Source organism: Centruroides vittatus, unplaced genomic scaffold (genome assembly GCF_030686945.1).
Source record: "Centruroides vittatus isolate TY-2023 unplaced genomic scaffold, ASM3068694v2 contig_1048, whole genome shotgun sequence".
NCBI classification, from domain to species: domain Eukaryota; kingdom Metazoa; phylum Arthropoda; class Arachnida; order Scorpiones; family Buthidae; genus Centruroides; species Centruroides vittatus.
This window is the reverse complement of record NW_027120676.1, coordinates 175,005-190,308: the sequence shown is the minus strand read 5'-3', so window position 1 is coordinate 190,308 and position 15,304 is coordinate 175,005. Positions and strand designations below refer to the sequence as shown.

The following is a 15,304-nucleotide window of genomic DNA, read 5'->3' as shown; positions in this document are numbered from 1 at the left end:
ACGATAATTGATTCACTTTCTTTAAATGTAACGCATTTACACGCTATTAACTTAATTTTAATTGTAAGGGATTAACAACTTACAAGTCTATTGAATCAGTTGGTTAATATAGAATTAGTTCATTCAACCATAAATCTGAGAAAATACGTTCACGGTTAAATGCACAAAATCAAGTAACTAATTTAATGTATATACTTATGAATCAGCAAGTTTTAGAGTAGAGATAATTTTAAAATATATTTTAATACATTAACTGAATAATATTAAATTATTTATTGATCCTTATGTCATGATGTATTGATGATCATGTAATAGTATTTACTATAATAAATTTTAAAATAAACATGGTTTAAAACTTTCTCATAAAATTAGAAAAAAAAAATTGTATTAAATTGGCAATTTGCAAGGAGATTAAACAGTTTGATATCTCACTGCTTAGTGTTTGTACTTTTTTTTACAGTTTTGTTTAAATATAATTTTTCTCACCATATTGTGTAGTGTTATCTCATTATTTTGTTTTTTAAATGTTTTTCCCTATTGTAAATTCATAAACATATGAAAACGTTTTTTATCATCATTAATTGTAAAAAAGCATACAATTACTTAAATCATCACATATTATTTTTTTCTGTTAATATTTGCATTAGTGATTTCATAATAGCAATTTTTTCTTTTTTTATCATCATAAATTGGTTCCATTTTTTTCAGTCAGCATCAGCATTTTATTTTTTCGGACCATTCTGGAGATTGATGTTTTTTTCCTTTTTTTAGAGGATAGTTTTCTGTAATTATTTCTTACCGAACATGGTGTAGTAGGTGGAGTCGATTCTGGATACTGTTCTTGTGAGAATTCACAAGAAGTTGAGCAGGGCCGGCCTTCTCGATAAAGGGGCCCGGGTGCAAGAAACTATTTGGGCCCAAATGTTTTTCTAAAATAAAAAAATTTACAAACACGAACATATATTAATGCATGTTTATTTAAAGCGTGATTTTGTTCTTGCTAATACATTAATTACTTCAGAAAAATTACAATTTTTTGCGATTTCTTTTTCGATGCTTAATATAGCAAGTGCATTTAAGCGTTCTGCACACATGCTGGATCGAAGATAATTCTTTATTAATTTTAATTTGCTGAAAGAGCGCTCAGCACTTGCTATAGTAACTGGCAACGTAAAGAAAAGTTTTAATACAGTTAATACATTTAGAAATAACTCATTATAATTATTATTTAGTATGTATTGCAATATATCTTGTGCGTTATTTACATCCCTTTCATTCAAAATCAAATCCCGTAGCAAACCAATTTCCTGGATTAGGTTTTCATCTACATCTTTGTTATAAAAATTTACAAAGTTTTTGGAACATTTTTCTAATTCATGTTTTTCTAAGGTTTTCATATCAGTGATTAATTTGAAATCAGAAATAATATTTGGTATACTTTTAAATCTATCTTCTATTTGTACAATAACCGTATCAATTAGAGTGTTAAAAAAAATAACATCTAAATTCCTCTACCGGGTTTTCTATAACTTCATCTTCTGCTATTTCGGAATATAACCTTTTTCTTTTTCGTATTCGTTTTTCAGGAAAATGTTCTGAAATATTTAAATTACGTGCTAGCACTTTTGCTTCGTCTAAAAATGTGTTAAATTTTGTTCTTAAATTTTGGATTTCAGTTTTAATTTTATTGACTAAATTAAAAGCCGACTCAAGAATAATTGTTTTTGCTTGAAATAGTATATTGATTGCGTTGATTTTAGACAACATTGCAAACCATACTACTAAACATAAAATAAATGGCATTTCTTGTATTGAATCCAATAGACTTTTAGCTTCGGATACCGCTGTATTATCGTTACTTACATAAATAAATTCTTCTAGGGCATTACAAGTTTGTTCAAACTGTGTATACACTGCTTTAACCGAATCTATTTTGGCTTCCCAACGAGTGTCACATAATGGTTTAAGAGTAATGTTTAAATGTTTTTGCAGAATTTCCCATCTCTTTGTAGATGCAGAAAATAAGCAATATAAACGTTGCAATATCCCAAAAAAATTTTTACAATATATACTGCTGGAAGCGGCATCACAAATTAATAAATTAAAAGAGTGTGATAGGCAAGGCACATATATTGCATGAGGGTTTAGAGCAATTATTCTAGATTGTACACCTTTATATTTCCCTTTCATGTTGCTACCGTTGTCGTATCCCTGCCCTCTGCAATTCATAATATCTAAATCAAGCTCACTTAATGTTTTCAATAGAGTTTTTGCTAGTCCTTCTCCAGTCACATCAGTTGCTTCAATAAACCTTATAAATGACTCATTTATAATTAATCTTTTCTCTTCAAAATTTACATACCTAATAATAACTGAAGTTTGTTCCTTATGGGAAATATCAGGAGTACAATCCATTTGGACACTATAGTATGTGGCTGCTTCTATATCGTTTTTAATTTTGTTAAGGACTTCATCTCCTAACGCAGAAATAATTTGTTCTTGTGATCTATGTGCTAAATGATGCACAATTCTATTTTTCGAATTTTTTATTCTGTTTATATGATCCATTAACACAGAGTCGTATTTACTTAAAAATTCGATTAAACTTAAAAAATTTCCATTATTAGGCGTTCCTATTATTTCATGGGTTCCTCGAAGTGGAAGATTATTACATGCTAAAAATAGAATCACATCTACAATTCTTTGAAATAGTAATTTAAGTCGTTCCGTTTCCTTATTTATATTAACTTGATTAGTTTCATCAATAGTCGAACATAAATTTAGTCGTTTTAGTAATTCTTTCCAAGCAATAAACGAATTAAAGTGACAAATAGAACGCTCATGATCTTGAATTACAGTTGACAGCTTTCTCCAGTTACTATAGCCACCTATAAACCGTGTAGATTGTTCATTTCCTCTTCTTTTAGAAAATAGTATACAACAAAAACAAAATACCGAGTCTTGCGTTTTTGAATAAATTAACCAGCTGCGAAGCTGGGTTTCACCATTTGGCATTTTTTTAAAGTAGTACGTAGTGGAAAATGACCTACCTTCATCATTCTTAGCAAAAACTCCTTTGTGTTGTACAGGTCCGGTTTTAACACAAAACATTCGAAACTTATCAGTTATAATACTTGGCCATAAATCTGGATCACTTATGTTCATTTGATCATATTCGTTATTGTCATTTTCGACGTTATTTTCTGATTCGATCATATTTGTATAAACATGCGGTTCTTCAACGAATTTCACAGTTTCAACATTTTCATTGCAAGACTGTGTAGTTTGTGCGGAACTTTCTTCTCCAGTTGAAGCTTGAACTGTAACTTCTGAAGTCGAAACAATTTCATTGTTGGAATTACTTCGTAGCCAAGAAAACAGATCTACTTGTGATTTCTTGAAATTTAGCTTTTCTATTTTTTTCTTTTCTGCTAATTTTCTTTTTTGACACCCAGAGGGATATTTCCTTGGCATGGACATGATTAGATGTAACAATAATTAAACGTTTTGTAGTATGACACGTCTTTCTTTCTCGTGCTGAACTCGAACTCTCACAACTTCTCGGAGGCTCCTTGTAAAGTATTCGCATTTTTCACCGGATGCTCGCCCTCTGGTGTTTAAAAACAAAACTATTCTATCTGGGTCGTTTGATTAATTCTTGTGTATTATCAGCAGTAAATATGAATAACAATAGAAAAAGCAAAGCTTTCTGTTGCGTTACAAATTACAATTTCAAAGATTTACGGGAGCCTAATATAAGTTTTCGTCTATTCTCACACGAAAAAAAGATGATTATTCGGAAATCGGTCGGTTATATTTATGAGCTTCTCCGAATTGTGAAAGAGTGAATTAGACTTAAGAATTGGCAGTTTCCCGATTGTCCAACTTTACACGAACAAGTTATGCTGTCAATTTTAAAAGATATTTTCTTAAAGTTAAAATGCCAGTTATTTTGTGTGGGACACAGGGTCGGATTTAAGCATTTCGAAGCCCTAAGCTGAATGTAAGTCCCCTTACCAACCCTTCACAATTTTAGAAGTCAATTATAAAAAGAAAAAAATTAAATCAGACTATCTCTCTGATTTAATACGGTTATTGGAAGAAAAAGATGTGAGGTTTCACTAGTCTTCTGTTTTATAACTGAATTTAATTAAATTCTTATACCCATTCCTTTAAAAATCTTTTTTAAAATTGGTTTTATCATTTTTTTTTAAAAAAAAGACCTTACGCTAATTCTTAGAAAAAAATTAACGAAATACTTTACTTTTTATTTTGTATAGTATGTTTTGTTGGTTTGTAAAAAAATGTTTATTACAAAATTCGACTTTAATTTTTTGTTTTTCTTGTACAAATGTTTGAGGCTCCTTGAAAGTCGAAGCCTAAGCAAAAATTTACATAGCTTTTTACTTGTAAATCTAACCCTGATAGGCAATGTCAAAGCTGATGTTTTTAACACAAAGGGCACAAATATGCATAAAACAATCTCGCTCACTTACTTCGAGACCACATAATGACGTATCCCGCTAGCAATAATTGTTCTGCTACTATAAAATTTCTCGATAAACAGCTACAAGCAGCATATATCATTATATCGGGCAGTAATATATGATTAATTTTACATTACTAGTTACAAGCGACCCAGATAAAGTAGCCATTTTGTAAAAATTTAGCGCCCTCTATAGTTCATGAAAAACGCGAATTGATCTTTTAGCAGAGTGGGAACAAAAGAAGCGCGACCTTGTCAATTGGACCCACGTGCGGTCGGGTAATACCACTTGTAAGGTCAACACCTTACAGAGGGTGTTGTGATTTGGAAAACAAAGGAAGCGCCGGCTTTGTCAATAGGACCCACCTGTAGGCTGTAGTCAGACCGAAAGTTCCAGAAATAAGACAGACAAAAAAAGATAGAAGAAATTATAAAAGAAACATTAAAACTACGATTATATACCAGGGGCGTGCCGTGACATTTGATGATAGGGAAGCTGTGTTTCTGTAAGAAGCCGACATCCAGGGGCAATCAGTCAATTGCGCGTCAGTGATGGTCTAGGCTCCATTCGTATCGTTTATTCGATAAGCCAGTAAAAACCGTAGACTTCTCTAAATGCATTTTTAATATCACGATTACATTCCGAATCGCTAGCCACGATATAAGGGCTACAATTAAAAGTAAAATAATAAAAACTTACTCGGTGAAATAAAATATGTGGTGGATGTACTGGTACATACAAAATATTCTTCAATTATATGAATATACTTTTAAAGAAAATTATAATTAAATATAGCTTTGCAAAGAAACGTACAGTACATAAAGATATAAAATATTCTTTACTTTTAAAATTTTAAAACAATGTACTTAGTCAAATAGCTCCCTACCAGTGGCTAATGGATGGAATCGAAGACGGTTGCAGAGGACTGCCAAATCCCCAGGGTGCTGATACCGGTCAATGTCAAATACCTCTTTTGTCGCATCACTAGTATATCTCAAAGGACGCGACAGGGCTGTTGTAAATTTTAAACGTTTCTCACCATAGCCGTAAAAATCTAAATATGTTAAACTTAAAAGTCATTTGTTTTCTAACTAATTCGTTTTAGGACCAGGTGTTGTCCACGGAAATTTCCAAAATTTACAACTTTTCGGTCACTCTCGTCGAATTGGAAAAATTTGTCTTTATTACATCTAATACAATATTTCGAAGAAATCAGTCCCCACTATACTCGGCTGTATATTGGTTCGGTTAAGCTTTTGTTTAAGTAATATTCCGGCTCTTTCATCGGGGTTTTGTTTATGTCCCCAATTCCCTAATCGCTTAATTATTTAACTACTTCTTAAGTAGAAATAAGTCGAAACCGGTTACTTTCTACTCGAATATTTATAGTATCGGGAAAAAAGTGGAAAGACAAATTTTTATGACAAACGAATACATAAATCGTATAATTTTATATGGCCGACGGCCACAGTATTATTTTCATTTCTTAACGCGGGCTATATGGTTTTGAAATTTTTTTTAAAAAGTCGAATTTAGGTGGGGATCCTCGGGAGTTCCCCGAATCAAATAACAAAAACTAAACATTCGCATCGTCGAGAATTAGTTTAAAGATTGTCGAAATTCAGAGATCTACAATAATAATGTTTACGATAAAATGTACTTTTCGTCATACTGATAACGATAGGAATATTGTCAAGTTTTCGTGTGCATTCTTGATAATGTTGGGGCCCCCTCAATCGCGGGGCCCCGGTGCGTAGCATCCGCCGCACCCCCCCCCCCCGATGGCTGGCCCTGAAGTTGAGGCAGAAACAGTTCCACAAGATGATAAGCTATCCACAAGTTTCCAGATGTTTTTGAATCCTGCCACACGTGGACTTATGTCTTGGCAGCCATTAAGATCAGGGCCGTTCCGACCCGGGGGTGCAGAGGGTGCGGGGCACCCGGGCGGCAAGCCTAGGGGGCGGCGCGAGCCGCCTTAAAAAAAAGGGAAAAATTAATTTATCATTAAATTAATATAATACATAAATATTATTCTAAATATTATCATTAAAATACTACTATTCTAATATTATTTGAATATATGTACTATTCTAAATATTATTAATTATATTTCAAATTCAAATTTTATATACACAACTTATTCAGGCCACAACAAGTGGCAAGTATAACAGTTTCTTGTTTTAACTCGTCTTAAGCTATTTTTCACGTCGGTCGCGAGGAAGATTTTACAGGAAAATACTCGTCTGTGGTCAAAGCATAGAAATGCACGCACCGGGATAATTTCTTTTATTTTAATTTTAAACGTGTAATCGTGTAAATCGCAACAGCTTAAAAAGTTTTTGTTTGATATCGTGGTTAGAGAGACAGTAAAAATTAAAGGTGAGTACATACATTAATTTGATTATATTTTGCTTTTGCGCGGTTAAATAAAATTTAAATAATATTTTGTTAAATTAAATTTATATTGTGTAACAAATTTATAACTTAAATAATAATACCAACATAATAACAATAGTAAAACATTTTTCTTTTTTTTATTAGTAAAATATAGTTTAATTAAAGATTAGCATAATCTTAATATTTTTTTGTTTTGATTAAAAATGTTGAAATTTTCAGACAAAATAAAAAATTTTGTAAAGTTTCCTTTCAAAAGTTGGTATTTTTCGAAAAACAAAGCTTAATTAATTTATGCTTCTTTAAATCTTCGAAAACAAAATTTTTTCGACGAATCATAACTTGGATTCATTTTTTTTTTTTGGTAGATGTCTGATAATCGAAAAAGGCTTTCTGGCGCACAGTACAGAAAAAGAAAGCGTGAAAAGGAAGAATTAGTTAAAAAGGCTAGTGGTTCACTCGAAACGTTTTTAATCTCAACAACATCACAGGAGGCACCATCAAGTTCCCAAGCTCGAGATGTAAATGTGACGGAGACCGAATTCATAGTGGTCAGTAGCGGGGAAAAAAAGGAGGACTCGTCGAATACCAAAACTACAATGGAAGCAGGTGTTTTATTAAAAGAACAAAGTCCTGAAGAAGTAAGTTTTGAAAATGAAAATCTTCATGTTCATGAGGATCCTAACTATTGGCCTGGTGTTTTATTGGATAAAATTAAATTAACTCTGATAGAGTTAGGGCCTACCCAACTGACAGAAGCTGATATAACGTTTCCTTTAAATAAATACAATAGAGGTTTCTCGTCTATTTATTATTAAAAAAAACTGTGTAATGGGGAAATAATTCCAAGAGTTTGGCTGGTGTATTCTAAATCAAAAGACTGTGTATATTGTTTTCCTTGCAAAATATTTAAAACTTTTTCTAGTGGTTTAGTTGAGGGTTATAATGATTGGAGACATTTAAGTCAGGTTATAGAACGACATGAAAAATCAAAAGGTCACATTTGTAATACAAAATCTTGGATTGATCTAAAACAATCAATTTCTTCTAAAACGACAACTGATTCACTAAATGAGAAATTAATAAACATGGAAAAAGATAGATGGGTTTCTGTTTTAAAAATTATAATTTATGTTGTTAAATTTTTAGCCGGTCAAAATTTGAGTTTTAGGGGTGAAAATAACAAGATATATGAGCAACAAAATGGAAACTTTTTAAAATTAATTGAAACAATTGCAAACTTTAATGATACGATATCCGATCATATTAACAGGATTAGAAAAACTCCATCAAATATGCCTCATTATTTAGGTGTTCATATTCAAAACGAACTAATTTCCCTTCTGGGAGAGAAAATAAGACATGAAATTATATCTATGTTAAAAGCTAGTAAATATTTTTCTATTATTTTAGATTCGACTCCTGATGTAAGTCACAAAGACCAACTTACTGTTGTAGTAAGGTTTGTTTTATTAAATAATAAATCAAAGCAAATAGAAATTAGGGAGCATTTTTTGGGATTCATTTCAATATCAGATTCGACAGGACAAGGCTTAACCAATGTTTTATTGGATTTTTTGGAGACTCACAACATTTGTTTAGGAGATTTAAGGGGGCAGGGTTACGATAATGGTGCGAATATGAAGGGTCGCAATAATGGTTTACAAAAAAAAATTCTTGAATTAAACCCTAGAGCTTTTTACGTGCCTTGTGCGGCCCATAGCTTAAATTTAGTTGTTAATGACGCTGCAAAAGCGTCTTTAGAAATTACAAATTTCTTTGCTATTGTGCAGGAACTTTACGTTTTCTTTTCTGCATCGACTAAACGTTGGCAAGTTTTAAAAGATGAAATCCCAACTTTATCATTAAAACCTTTTTCTAGTACTAGATGGGAAAGTAGAATAGATGCTTTGAAAGTTCTTAGATACAATTTGGCAAAAATATATGACGCTTTATTTGCACTTTATTCTGATAATAGCAGAGACCCTGAAACCAGAAATATGGCAAATTCATTACTCTTAAAAATCAAGTCGTTTAAATTTATTTGTTCTATTATTACATGGAATATTGTGTTAACAAAAATTAATATTGCAAGTAAAGTGATGCAGGAGTCAGATTCTACACTACCTAATATCGTTTTAATCTTGGAGCAGACGAAAACTTATTTATCTAATATTAGATCAAATGAAGGTTTTAATGATATTTTAGAAGAGGCCAAAAAAATTGCCGATGATATCGACTGTGACCCTTCGTTTCCTCCGATTAATATTGTGAGACCCCGAACAAAAAAGCGATTATTTGATTACGAGTGTGAAGACGAGGCACCTAAAGACCCGGCTGACCAATTCAAAATTAATTTTTACTTTGTAATATTGGACACCGCATTATCAAAATTGGAAGAAAGGTTCGAGCAAATAAAGCAGCATGATACATTGTTTAATTTTCTTAACAACCTATATAATTTCCTTCAAATGGATAAATCAATTAGATTTGCAAAATGTAAAGCTCTAGAGAATAGTTTATGTGATCCATGTAAAAATCAAAAAGATATTTTAGCTCAAGATTTATATGATGAAATTGACAATGTTGCACCCTATATTTCCTCTGAAATGAACGCATTGAATGTTATTAACTACCTATTCACAAATAACCTCATCTATCTATTTCCAAATTTAGTAATTTCTATACGAATTTTCTTAACATTACCTGTCACAGTAGCTAGTGGGGAAAGAAGCTTTTCCAAACTTAAAATAATAAAAAATTATCTACGATCCACAATGGGGCAAGAAAGGCTTTCAGACTTATCCATTATTAGTATTGAAAAAGAGCTGTCAGAAAATATAGATGTGTCTAACATTGTTAAGACATTTGCATTAAAAAAGGCTAGAAAAGCAAACTTTACTGTATAACTTATTAGTAGAAATAGTAGATATGTTAGCATCCTTGCCTGTATGTATGAATTATGTATTTATTTCTTTATTACATTACAAATAAGTTGTAACATTATATTCTATTAAATAAACTGTGTATATTTGTACAATTTTTTTAACTTAAATTTACTTTATCTTTTTTATTTGTAAATTTTTAACAACTTTGGGGGAAGGGGCGGCAAAATTATTCTCGCACCCGGGCGGCAGATACCCTAGGAACGGCTCTGATTAAGATATTGCTAGTTATTACAACTTTTAGTTTTTCATTGGCAACATGCCTTTTATAACCAGTTCAGGTTGATATTTTTGCAGTTCAGGTTGTGCAGTGGTGACTGCCGTAATAGTTAGAGAGTTCTTTATAAGTGGCTTAAAGTTGTATGCGATACACACGAAAACACGATGCGTGGAGATTGTCCGTGTATCTAACCATTCCAGTTACTAGGGCCCGCTCTAGGGGCGGGCACCCGGACATTTGTCCGGGGCGCCAAAGTTTAGGGGCGTCATTTTGGCTGTAAGTGAGAAAAATATTGATGTGTTAAATACTCAATTAATAGAAAATTTCACGTATCGATTTTTTCGTTCTCTAAAAATTTACAGTGCGTATCGTATTTATATTGTTTTTGTCTAAAAGCTAAAAATATTTACACTATTATTGAAAAATTAACGCAGAATTTGTAAAGGACGATGCTTGAATTTGTTTGAACACGCATATACTTCTCTGAACAGAATAGCAGAGCGCCGCTTCAGCTTGTGTTTGAACATGCATAGACTCGCTTATACTTACTTCTAATTATAAAAGAGCGGTTTCATTACACAATAGCATTATTCTTGCTATTACGTCGGTAGTGATAACAAGTGGAAGTTCATAAAATTTACTTAAGTGCGATTTCTTAATTTTTAAAGGTAACTACTATACATCTATAATTAAGCTGTTGTTTACTAGTTTATCGTAAATCGATTATCGAATCGAAACAATGAAAGCGTTTTTAAATAAAATAAATATTTAATTTATCCAAAAAGGCTGTTTATTAGATCAATAAAATATTGTATTAAATTTGAATGTATTCTATAGGTATAATTATTTATATTTTTGTTTTATGAAAATAATTATTTGAATCAATAATATAAGACATTTATTAAGTTCATTGCTTCGATAAAACGCGTTTTATAATAATCTATTTGAATAATTGAACTGAATAAAATCTCAAAATTAAGAATTATAAAATTGTTTTTAATGACTATGGTTTGCTGAAATATTTGTTATTATAAAATACATATATAAAAACACTAGACTTTCTTTACGTTCATAGGATACGAAAAATATTATGTGCAAGCCATGCACTAGATGCTACATCTGAACAACTTAGTAATCATAATCAGAGCCGTAACTAGGGTATGGCCAACGTGGCTCCCGCCATAGGCGCCGATTTAATAAAGGCGCAACGAAAAGGTTTTGGAATAATATGTATTCGAAATTAATAACACAGAAAAACTTCTATAATTATATTTATATAGTATTTATTATCTGCAATTTCTACGAACATATATTTCAAAAATAAACCACCATTTTTATTTTTATTTAATAACAAAAATTAAAAAGGCGCGCCGCGTCATTTTTATTCTTGGCCATAGGCGCCCAAAATCCTAGTTACGGCACTGATCATAGTAACTATTTTCAATTCTTATATAATATATACGATTTAAATATCATGTCCAAAGAAATGCTACTAAAACACTAAAAATTTAGAATGCATTTTAACTGATGGTGATTCTGTTGACATAAATGGGGTAATATTAGCGGAGGAAATTTCGGCAGTATCTGCGCTTTGGGCAAAAAAGAAAGCCTAAGCAATGTACTGAGCTTAATTACAAAGTTAAGTTTTGCCCCAAATCTTACTATTGCTTTAAGAATATTACTAACGATACCAATAACTGTAGCGAGTGGCGAAAGGAGTTTCTCTAAGTTTAAATTAATTAATTATTCCCTTGGCCTCCGTGTGCTTACTCGCCTTCAAAGTTGAATTACAACGCCAAATCGATTGATATACAACTCTGTTTAAATAATGTATGGTATGATATAAAGGAAAAAGAATGAATATAGAAGACTATCACAGATATACTCATTACAAGATGTTTAAAGAGGAAAGGAAAGGACATTTTTTTTTTTTTTTGAATGGTATTCGCATATTTCTTATCTAAGGGATGAAATATTAGTGAAGATTTTTGTTATAATTTCCTCGGTGTCTCGACATTCTTTTTACTCGCTCATTTTGTTGTAAATATTTTTCTATTTCCGTTGAGAAAGCAAAAATCATTTAAGATATTGAGCCATATGAAAAAAAAACAAGCATTACCTCACAGTGGCGTAGCGAGCATAACTGGAGCCCGGGGCACGACACTTTATTGGCGCCCTCTCCCCCCAGAAACACATATAGTTTGTTTTGGAGACCATTTGGCCGCCTTTCTGTGAATGGCGCCCGGTGCATGATACACCCCCTTGCACCCCCCTCGCTACGCCATTGTTACCTTATTCTTATGAAATCTGAAGCCTTCTGAATAAAACTACAAGCAAAATCTTATGAGCATGAAGCAAATGCTTTTAAACGAAGGTTTTGCTTTAGTAATAAGTACTCCGTACGAATAAAAGTAAGCATTTACAGTATCTTGCCAAATTATTAGACCATTGACTATTTGTACTATTTTTTACTTTTTGTACTATTATCTTCTCTTTTTCGTAATATTGTTTAAGGGATGAGTATTTTTTCATTTTATTCTTATTCTCTATTATATCCGAAACACTTTTAACAAATGCTTTTATATAACAACACTGTAAATGTAAAAAAAATTAGGGTTCTTATACAGAAAAAGGAAGTGATAGAGGTTCCTAGTAAGGTGTGCATGGCCCCATTTATGAGAAACAATAAAAAAATCCAGCAACCAGTTCCTTAACTTTCTCCGGCAACATTTCGTGGCGCCATCTGTTATCATATTTTATTTAAAAACTTTTTATATTTTTAAGTATTATAAAATGGGAAAAAGCTTAATTTTGAGGGTAAAGACGGATTTTATAAAAACTTGTAAATTCTAATGACGAGTAAAATCTTCAAGTCCGACCTTATTCGAGATACAGGAATATTATCCAGGGCCATTGGTTATTTTAATCTACCGTTGTTTATCAGCAGGATGAAATTAAGGAAGGAATGACATTTTTCCAATAATTAAATTGTAAATCAACACTACGCAAGTTGATATAGGTGTATAAAGAAAATTCAACTCGGCAGGCGATAGCCAAGTGGTTACTTCAATACCAGAATTCAGTACGAGAGGAACGATTATATTTGACGACCACTGGCGCAATCCTGTTTCTTTTATTTCGTGATGTCCGCTGGCCTTTAATTTTTATATTTTATTATTCTTTTATGGTAAAAAAAAAACACGTGAAATGTAAATAAAAATATTGCATTGTTCTAGAAAACGTATTTTTCTCTAATATATTCCGTGCCGCCCTCTGGTATCGTAGATACGAAATATTTAAATTATTTTCCGTATAATGTATTTTAATATATATTTTATTCTCTAATTTTTTAAAACAAATCTTAAAACATTTTGAAAATTTTATTTTTAATCAATGTTCGGTTTGTCGTAAAAAATATGTAAAAACATTGACGATGATGGTGATTATTATTTGTAAGGTTCAATCGATTAGAAGTAACTAATGCCTGCTAATTGTCTAGTCGTGTTGGAAACTATTGTAAGCAAAAATGTGTTCTATTTTTACTTTCCTGGATGTTAACACGAGAAAGTATTGTAATCGCGTCAAATTTGATCTTTCTCGACGTGTGCAAACTTTTAAACACAAAAAAACAGTAAACAAAATCCAGCAACGAGTTGCTTAATTTTCGCGGCAACAGTTACGGGTGCCATCCGTTATGATATTTTATTTAAAAACTTTTTATATTTTTAACTATTATAAAATGGCAAAAAGCTTAATAGGGATGGATTTTATTTAAAAAATTGTAAATGCTGATAAATTCCTTTTAATTTCCCACCCCATGTGAATATCTTGTTCGAAAGATACTTGTTTTCTTAGGTAGCGTGCAAAATTTCAGGTTTTTCTATGAAGGGGTTGCCGAAATATAAGCAATTGAAAAGTGCAAAGATGGCCATAAAAACTGTATCTTTTCTTTTTCTTATTCATTTGGCGGTGCAGACGCTCCTAGAGAAAAAACACTACTGGGTCCAGACAGCTCAAATTTTAAACCTTTCTCGTTATCAGTGTGGTGCTGACGAAACTTGAGGGTGGATAGGTCAAACTTGGCGGGGTCCTATTCCTTGCTTTTTTCGCTTCTTAAGATAAAATTACATCTGAACGAATGATTTTTATTCGAAATGTTGTTCAGGATAACAAAAACTCGAATTTATGAAAATTAAACAACTTTTTGTAACGATTACGCTAACAGCATATTGAAAGCATCCTGTGGGTGGCCGTCGGAATTGTTGGTCGTAGCTGCCTCGGATTTGAAACTACAAACTATAGGGATTTCGGAAGTTCGTAGTTTAATAAATCCCGAGGCAGGCTTAAAATAAACCGTAAACGTTTGTAAATTTAACGGTTTCCATAAGCGCTGTAAAATTATGTCTGATTTTAAGTCAAGTTTAGGCTACTATGCTGAACGGAAGTTATAATTTTGTGTACCATTCATTTTTCGTGAGATAAACATTATAAATAAAAATGAGTTTATTAAAAGATTGCTGCCTAAAATTTACCGCAAACCCACATTATTATTTCACATTTAATGACCTGTGCCATTTTTATTTTTAGTAAATATAAATATATATAATAGGCTATTGCTTGATTTTGATGATAGCTGTAGTATATTCTTTTACACGTAATAAAGGCATTTAAACGCCCAGTGTACCTTGTTTTAATTGATACATGGTATGTTTACTGAGAATTTTTAAAGCAATGTACAGGAAGGGAGAGGCTATAGAAAAGAAATGTTTGCTTGATATAATTTATTAAGAAAAATTACTGCGCGAAGTGATAAATTTTATTAGACGAAAGAGAAACATGGGTTTCATTTGTAAGGTTCAATCAATTACACATAATTAATGCTCACTAATTTTCTAGTCGTGTTGGAAACTATTGAAAGCAAAAATGTGTTACATTTTTACTCTTCTAAATGTTATCACGAGAAAGTATTGTAATCGTGTCATATTTAACTTTTCTCCACGTGTTGAGACCTTTAAACACAAAAAAGTAAAAACACTTAAACAACGAGTTGCTTAAGTTTCGCGGCAATAGTTAGTAGCGCCATTTGTTATGAATATTCTATTAAAAATCGTTTTATATTTTTAACTATTATAAATGACAAAAAGCGTAATTCTGAGGGTAGAGATAGATTTTATTAAAAAAAACTGTAAATGCTAATAACGAGTAAAATCGTCACTAAGTCTGATTCTACTGGAAATACACACGATCTTCATTATGTT

The 15,304-nt window shown here is 31.6% G+C and overlaps 2 protein-coding genes and 1 long non-coding RNA gene across 3 annotated transcripts; 1 reads left to right on the top strand and 2 right to left on the bottom strand.

Annotated features, from left to right (window-relative positions):
* Positions 1-1,485: 1,485 nt before the first annotated feature.
* Positions 1,486-3,480, bottom strand: LOC136970300 (zinc finger MYM-type protein 1-like). The gene has a single exon (XM_067264716.1). The coding sequence runs from the start codon at positions 3,478-3,480 to the stop codon at positions 1,486-1,488; it is 1,995 nt and encodes a 664-aa protein (XP_067120817.1).
* Positions 3,481-4,930: 1,450 nt separating this feature from the next.
* LOC136970472 (uncharacterized) lies at positions 4,931-6,248 on the bottom strand. The gene is made up of 2 exons (XR_010879988.1): positions 5,330-6,248; positions 4,931-5,253 (listed from the first exon to the last, which is right to left on the bottom strand). It is a non-coding gene; the product is annotated as an uncharacterized lncRNA (long non-coding RNA).
* Positions 6,249-7,249: 1,001 nt separating this feature from the next.
* Positions 7,250-9,790, top strand: LOC136970288 (zinc finger MYM-type protein 1-like). The gene is made up of 2 exons (XM_067264708.1): positions 7,250-7,614; positions 7,807-9,790. The coding sequence occupies exons 1-2, from the start codon at positions 7,250-7,252 to the stop codon at positions 9,788-9,790; spliced, it is 2,349 nt and encodes a 782-aa protein (XP_067120809.1).
* Positions 9,791-15,304: the final 5,514 nt, after the last annotated feature.

What these genes read in the sequence shown, in the direction of transcription:
- LOC136970300 (XM_067264716.1), bottom strand. Translation starts at nt 3,480, where the DNA reads ATGTCCATGCCAAGGAAATATCCCTCTGGGTGTCAAAAAAGAAAATTA.
- LOC136970288 (XM_067264708.1), top strand. Translation starts at nt 7,250, where the DNA reads ATGTCTGATAATCGAAAAAGGCTTTCTGGCGCACAGTACAGAAAAAGA. An exon ending in ATTAAATTAACTCTGATAGA is followed by an intron (nt 7,615 to 7,806) that starts GTTAGGGCCTAC and finishes AACTTTTTCTAG; the next exon opens with TGGTTTAGTTGAGGGTTATA.